This window comes from Leptodactylus fuscus, unplaced genomic scaffold (assembly GCF_031893055.1).
Source record: "Leptodactylus fuscus isolate aLepFus1 unplaced genomic scaffold, aLepFus1.hap2 HAP2_SCAFFOLD_330, whole genome shotgun sequence".
Lineage (NCBI taxonomy): Eukaryota > Metazoa > Chordata > Amphibia > Anura > Leptodactylidae > Leptodactylus > Leptodactylus fuscus.
Window position 1 is genome coordinate 91,727 of NW_027440353.1, and position 11,609 is coordinate 103,335.

General features: G+C 40.3%; 1 protein-coding gene across 2 annotated transcripts in view; it reads right to left on the bottom strand.

The window, feature by feature from the left end:
* Positions 1 to 6,647, bottom strand: part of LOC142187947 (uncharacterized) — a 45,400-nt gene extending 38,753 nt beyond the window's left edge. For both annotated transcript variants that reach the window (XM_075261738.1, XM_075261737.1), the window contains exon 1: positions 6,495 to 6,647. In XM_075261738.1, coding sequence (XP_075117839.1) covers positions 6,495 to 6,632 — 138 coding nt within the window. In that variant the 5' untranslated portion in view covers positions 6,633 to 6,647. The remainder of the gene's footprint in view (positions 1 to 6,494) is intronic.
* Between the last annotated feature and the right edge of the window lie 4,962 nt (positions 6,648 to 11,609).

Below are 11,609 nucleotides of genomic sequence, written 5' to 3' on the forward strand. Positions count from 1 at the left end.
CTGTACTGTATAGAAGTGTAGAGGAGACGTATAGGTCCCTCCTGTACCGTATAGAAGTGTAGAGGAGACGTATAGGTCCCTCCTGTACAGTATAGAAGTGTAGAGGAGATGTATAGGTCCCTTCTGTACCATATAGAAGTGTAGAGGAGACATATAGGTCCCTCCTGTACCGTATAGAAGTGTAGAGGAGACGTATAGGTCTCTCCTGTACCGTATAGAAGTGTAGAGGAGACGTATAGGTCCCTCCTGTACCGTATAGAAGTGTATTGGAGATGTATAGGTCTCTCCTGTACCGTATAGAATTGTAGAGGAGACGTATAGGTCCCTCCTGTACTGTATAGAAGTGTAGAGGAGACGTATAGGTCTCATCTGTACCGTATAGAAGTGTAGAGGAGATGTATAGGTCTCTCCTTTACCGTATAGAAGTGTAGAGGAGACGTATAGGTCCCTCCTGTACTGTACAGAAGTGTAGAGGAGATGTATAGGTCCCTCCTGTACTGTATAGAAGTGTAGAGGAGACGTATAGGTCCCTTCTGTACCGTATAGAAGTGTAGAGGAGATGTATAGGTCCCTCCTTTATAGTATAGAAGTGTAGAGGAGACGTATAGGTCCCTCCTGTACTGAATAGAAGTGTAGAGGAGATGTATAGGTCCCTCCTGTACCGTATAGAAGTGTAGAGGAGATGTATACGTCTCTCCTGTACCGTATAGAAGTGTAGAGGAGACGTATAGGTCTCTCCTGTACCGTATAGAAGTGTAGAGGAGATGTATAGGTCCCTCCTTTACTGTATAGAAGTGTAGAGGAGATGTATAGGTCCCTCCTGTACTGTATAGAAGTGTAGAGGAGATGTATAGGTCCCTCCTGTACCGTATAGAAGTGTAGAGGAGATGTATAGGTCCCTCCTGTACTGTATAGAAGTGTAGAGGAGACGTATAGGTCCCTCCTGTACAGTACAGAAGTGTAGAGGAGATGTATAGGTCCCTCCTGTATAGTATAGAAGTCTAGAGGAGACGTATAGGTCCCTACTGTACCGTATAGAAGTGTAGAGGAGATGTATAGGTCCCTCCTGTACTGTATAGAAGTGTAGAGGAGACGTATAGGTCTCTTCTGTAACGTATAGAAGTGTAGAGGAGACGTATAGGTCCCTCCTGTACCGTATAGAAGTGTAGAGGAGACGTATAGGTCCCTCCTGTATAGTATAGAAGTGTAGAGGAGACGTATAGGTCTCTCCTGTACCATATAGAAGTGTAGAGGAGACGTATAGGTCCCTCCTGTACCGTATAGAAGTGTAGAGGAGACGTATAGGTCTCTCCTGTACCGTATAGAAGTGTAGAGGAGATGTATAGGTCCCTCCTTTACTGTATAGAAGTGTAGAGGAGATGTATAGGTCCCTCCTGTACTGTATAGAAGTGTAGAGGAGACGTATAGGTCCCTCCTGTACAGTACAGAAGTGTAGAGGAGATGTATAGGTCCCTCCTGTACTGTATAGAAGTGTATTGGAGATGTATAGGTCTCTCCTGTACCGTATAGAAGTGTAGAGGAGACGTATAGGTCCCTCCTGTACTGTATAGAAGTGTAGAGGAGACGTATAGGTCTCATCTGTACCGTATAGAAGTGTAGAGGAGATGTATAGGTCTCTCCTTTACCGTCTAGAAGTGTAGAGGAGACGTATAGGTCCCTCCTGTACCGTATAGAAGAGTAGAGGAGACGTATAGGTCCCTCCTTTACTGTATAGAAATGTAGAGGAGATGTATAGGTCCCTCCTGTACTGTATAGAAGTGTAGAGGAGATGTATAGGTCCCTCCTGTACCATATAGAAGTGTAGAGGAGACGTATAGGTCCCTCCTGTACCGTATAGAAGCGTAGAGGAGACGTATAGGACCCTCCTGCACCGTATAGAAGTGTAGAGGAGACGTATAGGTCCCTCCTATACCGTATAGAAGTGTAGAGGAGATGTATAGGTCCCTCCTGTACCATAAAGAAGTGTAGAGGAGACGTATAGGTCCCTCCTGTGCAGTAAAGAAGTGTAGAGGAGATGTATAGGTCCCTCCTGTACCGTATAGAAGTGTAGAGGAGATGTATAGGTCCCTCCTGTACAGTATAGAAGTGTAGAGGAGATGTATAGGTCCCTTCTGTACCATATAGAAGTGTAGAGGAGACATATAGGTCCCTCCTGTACCGTATAGAAGTGTAGAGGAGACGTACAGGTCTCTCCTGTACCGTATAGAAGTGTAGAGGAGACGTATAGGTCCCTCCTGTACCGTATAGAAGTGTATTGGAGATGTATAGGTCTCTCCTGTACCGTATAGAATTGTAGAGGAGACATATAGGTCCCTCCTGTACTGTATAGAAGTGTAGAGGAGACGTATAGGTCTCTCCTTTACCGTATAGAAGTGTAGAGGAGACGTATAGGTCCCTCCTGTACTGTACAGAAGTGTAGAGGAGATGTATAGGTCCCTCCTGTACTGTATAGAAGTGTAGAGGAGACGTATAGGTCCCTTCTGTACCGTATAGAAGTGTAGAGGAGATGTATAGGTCCCTCCTTTATAGTATAGAAGTGTAGAGGAGACGTATAGGTCCCTCCTGTATAGTATAGAAGTCTAGAGGAGACGTATAGGTCTCTCCTGTACCGTATAGAATTGTAGAGGAGATGTATAGGTCCCTCCTTTACTGTATAGAAGTGTAGAGGAGATGTATAGGTCCCTCCTGTACTGTATAGAAGTGTAGAGGAGATGTATAGGTCCCTCCTGTACCGTATAGAAGTGTAGAGGAGATGTATAGGTCCCTCCTGTACTGTATAGAAGTGTAGAGGAGACGTATAGGTCCCTCCTGTACAGTACAGAAGTGTAGAGGAGATGTATAGGTCCCTCCTGTATAGTATAGAAGTCTAGAGGAGACGTATAGGTCCCTACTGTACCGTATAGAAGTGTAGAGGAGATGTATAGGTCCCTCCTGTACTGTATAGAAGTGTAGAGGAGACGTATAGGTCTCTTCTGTAACGTATACAAGTGTAGAGGAGACGTATAGGTCCCTCCTGTACCGTATAGAAGTGTAGAGGAGACGTATAGGTCCCTCCTGTATAGTATAGAAGTGTAGAGGAGACGTATAGGTCTCTCCTGTACCATATAGAAGTGTAGAGTAGACGTATAGGTCCCTCCTGTACCGTATAGAAGTGTAGAGGAGACGTATAGGTCCCTCCTGTATAGTATAGAAGTGTAGAGGAGATGTATAGGTCCCTCCTGTACTGTATAGAAGTGTAGAGGAGATGTATAGGTCCCTCCTGTACTGCATAGAAGTGTAGAGGAGACGTATAGGTCTCTCCTGTACCATATAGAAGTGTAGAGGAGACGTATAGGTCCCTCCTGTATCATATAGAAGCGTAGAGGAGACGTATAGGTCCCTCCTGTACTGTATAGAAGTGTAGAGGAGACGTATAGGTCCCTCCTGTACTGTATAGAAGTGTAGAGGAGACGTATAGGTCCCTCCTGTACCGTATAGAAGTGTAGAGGAGATGTATAGGTCCCTCCTGTACTGTATAGAAGTGTAGAGGAGACGTATAGGTCCCTCCTGTACCGTATAGAAGTGTAGAGGAGACGTATAGGTCTCTCCTGTACTGTATAGAAGTGTAGAGGAGACGTATAGGTCCCTCCTGTACTGTATAGAAGTGTAGAGGAGACGTATAGGTCCCTCCTGTACCGTATAGAAGTGTAGAGGAGACGTATAGGTCCCTCCTGTACTGTATAGAAGTGTAGAGGAGATGTATAGGTCCCTCCTGTACTGTACGGAAGTGTAGAGGAGATGTATAGGTCCCTCCTTTATAGTATAGAAGTGTAGAGGAGATGTATAGGTCCCTCCTGTACCGTATAGAAGTGTAGAGGAGACGTATAGTTCTCTCCTGTACCGTATAGAAGTGTAGAGGAGACGTATAGGTCCCTCCTGTACTGTATAGAAGTGTAGAGGAGACGTATAGGTCCCTCCTGTACCATATAGAAGTGTAGAGGAGACGTATAGGTCCCTCCTGTACTGTATAGAAGTGTAGAGGAGACGTATAGGTCCCTCCTGTACCGTATAGAAGTGTAGAGGAGACGTATAGGTCCCTTCTGTACCGTATAGAAGTGTAGAGGAGATGTATAGGTCCCTCCTTTATAGTATAGAAGTGTAGAGGAGACGTATAGGTCCCTCCTGTACCGTATAGAAGTGTAGAGGAGACGTATAGGTCTCTCCTGTACCGTATAGAAGTGTAGAGTAGATGTATAGGTCCCTCCTGTACTGTATAGAAGTATAGAGGAGATGTATAGGTCCCTCCTTTATAGTATAGAAGTGTAGAGGAGACGTATAGGTCCCTCCTGTACAGTATAGAAGTGTAGAGGAGATGTATAGGTCCCTCCTTTATAGTATAGAAGTGTAGAGGAGATGTATAGGTCCCTCCTGTACCGTATAGAAGTGTAGAGGAGACGTATAGGTCCCTCCTGTACCGTATAGAAGTGTAGAGGAGACGTATAGGTCCCTCCTGTACAGTATAGAAGTGTAGAGGAGATGTATAGGTCCCTCCTTTATAGTATAGAAGTGTAGAGGAGATGTATAGGTCCCTCCTGTACCGTATAGAAGTGTAGAGGAGATGTATAGGTCTCTCCTGTACAGTATAGAAGTGTAGAGGAGATGTATAGGTCTCTCCTGTACCGTATAGAAGTGTAGAGGAGACGTATAGGTCCCTCCTGTATAGTATAGAAGTGTAGAGGAGACGTATAGGTCCCTCCTGTACTGTACGGAAGTGTAGAGGAGATGTATAGGTCCCTTCTGTACCGTATAGAAGTGTAGAGGAGATGTATAGGTCCCTCCTTTATAGTATAGAAGTGTAGAGGAGACGTATAGGTCCCTCCTGTACCGTATAGAAGTGTAGAGGAGACGTATAGGTCTCTCCTGTACCGTATAGAAGTGTAGAGGAGATGTATAGGTCCCTCCTGTACTGTATAGAAGTGTAGAGGAGATGTATAGGTCCCTCCTTTATAGTATAGAAGTGTAGAGGAGACGTATAGGTCCCTCCTGTACCGTATAGAAGTGTAGAGGAGACGTATAGGTCTCTCCTGTACTGTATAGAAGTGTAGAGGAGACGTATAAGTCCCTCCTGTACCGTATAGAAGAGTAGAGGAGACGTATAGGTCCCTCCTGTACAGTATAGAAGTGTAGAGGAGACGTATAGGTCCCTCCTGTACCATATAGAAGTGTAGAGGAGACGTATAGGTCCCTCCTGTACTGTATAGAAGTGTATAGGAGATGTATAGGTCTCTCCTGTACCGTATGGAAGTGTAGCGGAGACGTATAGGTCCCTCCTGTATAGTATAGAAGTGTAGAGGAGACGTATAGGTCCCTCCTGTACCATATAGAAGTGTAGAGGAGACGTATTGGTCCCTCCTGTACCGTATAGAAGTGTAGAGGAGACGTATAGGTCCCTCCTGTACCGTATAGAAGTGTAGAGGAGACGTATAGGTCTCTCCTGTACCGTATAGAAGTGTAGAGGAGATGTATAGGTCCCTCCTGTACTGTATAGAAGTGTAGAGGAGATGTATAGGTCCCTCCTTTATAGTATAGAAGTGTAGAGGAGACGTATAGGTCCCTCCTGTACCGTATAGAAGTGTAGAGGAGACGTATAGGTCCCTCCTGTACAGTATAGAAGTGTAGAGGAGATGTATAGGTCTCTCCTGTACTGTATAGAAGTGTAGAGGAGACGTATAGGTCCCTCCTGTACCGTATAGAAGAGTAGAGGAGACGTATAGGTCCCTCCTGTACAGTATAGAAGTGTAGAGGAGACGTATAGGTCCCTCCTGTACCATATAGAAGTGTAGAGGAGACGTATAGGTCCCTCCTGTACTGTATAGAAGTGTAGAGGAGATGTATAGGTCCCTCCTGTACCGTATAGAAGTGTAGCGGAGACGTATAGGTCCCTCCTGTATAGTATAGAAGTGTAGAGGAGACGTATAGGTCCCTCCTGTACCATATAGAAGTGTAGAGGAGACGTATTGGTCCCTCCTGTACCGTATAGAAGTGTAGAGGAGACGTATAGGTCCCTCCTGTACCGTATAGAAGTGTAGAGGAGACGTATAGGACCCTCCTGTACAGAATATACACAGATTATACAGTAGGGGGCAGATTACACTTGGAGGTATATACAATGTAGTATATATTGTTATAAGCTAAGATAGGTCAGTGACTAGCAGAGCAGCAGGGGGCTGTATACATGACAGTAAGCGGACAGATACATGGAATATATTGGAGTGCGTGTATACTGTATGTATATGTATATATTAATTTGTTTCTATAGTATGCTCCTGTGTACACCACACACATCCATATTACTCGGTGTCCTTGTATATATTGGTGTATACTTTACGTACGTATATAAGTGTGTCTCCAGCATGTATACAGTCCAGTGAGCACCATACATTGGATGTGACATAGCCGAGCTCTGTATACACATATTACACATCTATACTTACATCAGACGCCTTCTTCTCTGCCAGCTCCAGCCTCTCCTGAGCCTCCTTCACAGCCTCCGAGTACTTCTCCACCTCCTCCTCTGTGCCCTTCACCTTCTTCTGCATCCCCATCACTTCTTCCTCCAGCTGCAGAGACATAACATATTATATATGAAGCTATAGGCGATATACTGACCACATGAACCCCCCATTACACAGCCAGCCCTGACCTGAAGGATCTGCAACACTGGAGGTAGCCGGAAAAGTCTGAGACCGACATAAGATGGCCAAGGGGTGGGCTAGTGATCAATGATACGATGATGTATATAGGGTGTATATAGGGTATGCCCATTACTGTATATCACCTCTAGGGCATAGACTTTCCAGAGTGATCTCCCAGATACACTGCAAATAGCAATTATATACAAGTGTCTATAAACACCTCATATACCAGAGATACATTGTATCCACTATATACTGCTCTATATTACACCTCACATACATTGTATCCACTATATACAGCTCTATATTACACCTCACATACATTGTATCCACTATATACAGCTCTATATTACACCTCACATACATTGTATCCAGTATATACTGCTCTATATTACACCTCACATACATTGTATCCACTATATACAGCTCTATATTACACCTCACATACATTGTATCCAATATATACATCTCTATATTACACCTCACATACATTGTATCCACTATATACTTCTCTATATTACACCTCACATACATTGTATCCACTATATACTTCTCTATATTACACCTCACATACATTGTATCCACTATATACAGCTCTATATTACACCTCACATACATTGTATCCACTATATACCGCTCTATATTACACCTCACATACATTGTATCCACTATATACCGCTCTATATTACACCTCACATACATTGTATCCACTATATACTGCTCTATATTACACCTCACATACATTGTATCCACTATATACTGCTCTATATTACACCTCACATACATTGTATCCACTATATACCGCTCTATATTACACCTCACATACATTGTATCCACTATATACTGCTCTATATTACACCTCACATACATTGTATCCACTATATACATCTCTATATTACACCTCACATACATTGTATCCACTATATACTGCTCTATATTACACCTCACATACATTGTATCCACTATATACATCTCTATATTACACCTCACATACATTGTATCCACTATATACTGCTCTATATTACACCTCACATACATTGTATCCACTATATACATCTCTATATTACACCTCACATACATTGTATCCACTATATACTTCTCTATATTACACCTCACATACATTGTATCCACTATATACATCTCTATATTACACCTCACATACATTGTATCCACTATATACTTCTCTATATTACACCTCACATACATTGTATCCACTATATACTGCTCTATATTACACCTCACATACATTGTATCCACTATATACAGCTCTATATTACACCTCACATACATTGTATCCACTATATACTGCTCTATATTACACCTCACATACATTGAATCCAATATATACATCTCTATATTACACCTCACATACATTGTATCCAATATATACATCTCTATATTACACCTCACATACATTGTATCCACTATATACCGCTCTATATTACACCTCACATACATTGTATCCACTATATACTGCTCTATATTACACCTCACATACATTGTATCCACTATATACTTCTCTATATTACACCTCACATACATTGTATCCACTATATACTGCTCTATATTACACCTCACATACATTGTATCCACTATATACTGCTCTATATTACACCTCACATACATTGTATCCAATATATACATCTCTATATTACACCTCACATACATTGTATCCACTATATACCGCTCTATATTACACCTCACATACATTGTATCCACTATATACTGCTCTATATTACACCTCACATACATTGTATCCACTATATACTTCTCTATATTACACCTCACATACATTGTATCCACTATATACAGCTCTATATTACACCTCACATACATTGTATCCACTATATACCGCTCTATATTACACCTCACATACATTGTATCCACTATATACCGCTCTATATTACACCTCACATACATTGTATCCACTATATACTGCTCTATATTACACCTCACATACATTGTATCCACTATATACTGCTCTATATTACACCTCACATACATTGTATCCACTATATACTGCTCTATATTACACCTCACATACATTGTATCCACTATATACTGCTCTATATTACACCTCACATACATTGTATCCACTATATACTGCTCTATATTACACCTCACATACATTGTATCCACTATATACTGCTCTATATTACACCTCACATACATTGTATCCACTATATACTGCTCTATATTACACCTCACATACATTGTATCCAATATATACATCTCTATATTACACCTCACATACATTGTATCCACTATATACCGCTCTATATTACACCTCACATACATTGCATCCACTATATACCGCTCTATATTACACCTCACATAGATTGCATCCACTATATACCGCTCTATATTACACCTCACATACATTGTATCCACTATATACTGCTCTATATTACACCTCACATACATTGTATCCACAATATACTGCTCTATATTACACCTCACATACATTGTATCCACTATATACCGCTCTATATTACACCTCACATACATTGTATCCACTATATACTGCTCTATATTACACCTCACATACATTGTATCCAGTATATACTGCTCTATATTACACCTCACATACATTGCATCCACTATATACCGCTCTATATTACACCTCCCATACATTGTATCCACTATATACTGCTCTATATTACACCTCACATCCATTGTATCCACTATATACTGCTCTATATTACACCTCACATACATTGTATCCACTATATACCGCTCTATATTACACCTCACATACATTGTATCCACTATATACTGCTCTATATAACACCTCACATATATTGTATCCACTATATACAGCTCTATATTACACCTCACATACGTTGTATCCACTATATACTGCTCTATATTACACATCACATACATTGTATCCACTATATACTGCTCTATATTACACCTCACATACGTTGTATCCACTATATACTGCTCTATATTACACATCACATACATTGTATCCACTATATAAATCTCTATATTACACCTCGCATACATTGTATCCACTATATACCGCTCTATATTACACCTCACATACATTGTATCCACTATATACCGCTCTATATTACACCTCACATACATTGTATCCACTATATACCGCTCTATATTACACCTCACATACATTGTATCCACTATATACAGCTCTATATTACACCTCACATACATTGTATCCACAATATACTGCTCTATATTACACCTCACATACATTGTATCCACTATATACTGCTCTATATAACACCTCACATACATTGTATCCACTATATACTGCTCTATATTACACCCCACATACATTGTATCCACTATATACTGCTCTATATTACACCTCACATACATTGTATCCACTATATACTGCTCTATATTACACCTCACATACATTGTATCCACTATATACTGCTCTATATTATACCTCACATACATTGTATCCACTATATACTGCTCTATATTACACCTCACATACATTGTATCCACTATATACCTCTCTATATTACACCTCACATACATTGTATCCACTATATACCGCTCTATATTACACCTCACATACATTGTATCCACTATATACCGCTCTATATTACACCTCACATACATTGTATCCACTATATACCGCTCTATATTACACCTCACATACATTGTATCCACTATATACCGCTCTATATTACACCTCACATACATTGTATCCACTATATACTGCTCTATATTACACCTCACATACATTGTATCCACTATACACTGCTCTATATTACACCTCACATACATTGTATGCACTATATATAGCTCTATATTACACCTCACATCCATTGTATCCACTATATTGCTCTATATTACACGTCACATACATTGTATCCACTATATACAGCTCTATATTACACCTCACATACATTGTATCCACTATATACTGCTCTATATTACACCTCACATACATTGTATCCACTATATACTGCTCTATATTACACCTCACATACATTGTATCCACTATATACATCTCTATATTACACCTCACATACATTGTATCCACTATATACTGCTCTATATTACACCTCACATACATTGTATCCACTATTTACTGCTCTATATTACACCTCACATACATTGTATCCACTATATACTGCTCTATATTATACCTCACATACATTGTATCCACTATATACAGCTCTATATTACACCGCACATACATTGTATCCACTATATACTGCTCTATATTACACCTCACATACATTGTATCCACTATATTGCTCTATATTACACCTCACATACATTGTATCCACTATATACAGCTCTATATTACACCTCACATACATTGTATCCACTACATACTGCTCTATATTACACCTCACATACATTGTATCCACTATATACTGCTCTATATTACACCTCACATACATTGTATCCACTATATACATCTCTATATTACACCTCACATACATTGTATCCACTATATACTGCTCTATATTACACCTCACATACATTGTATCCACTATATTGCTCTATATTACACCTCACATACATTGTATCCACTATATACATCTCTATATTACACCTCACATACATTGTATCCACTATATACTGCTCTATATTACACCTCACATACATTGTATCCACTATATACTGCTCTATATTACACCTCACATACATTGTATCCACTATATACCGCTCTATATTACACCTCACATACATTGTATCCACTATATACCGCTCTATATTACACCTCACATACATTGTATCCACTATATACCGCTCTATATTAAACCTCACATACATTGTATCCACTATATACCGCTCTATATTACACCTCACATACATTGTATCCACTATATACCGCTCTATATTACACCTCACATACATTGTATCCACTATATACAGCTCTATATTACACCTCACATACGTTGTATCCACTATATACTG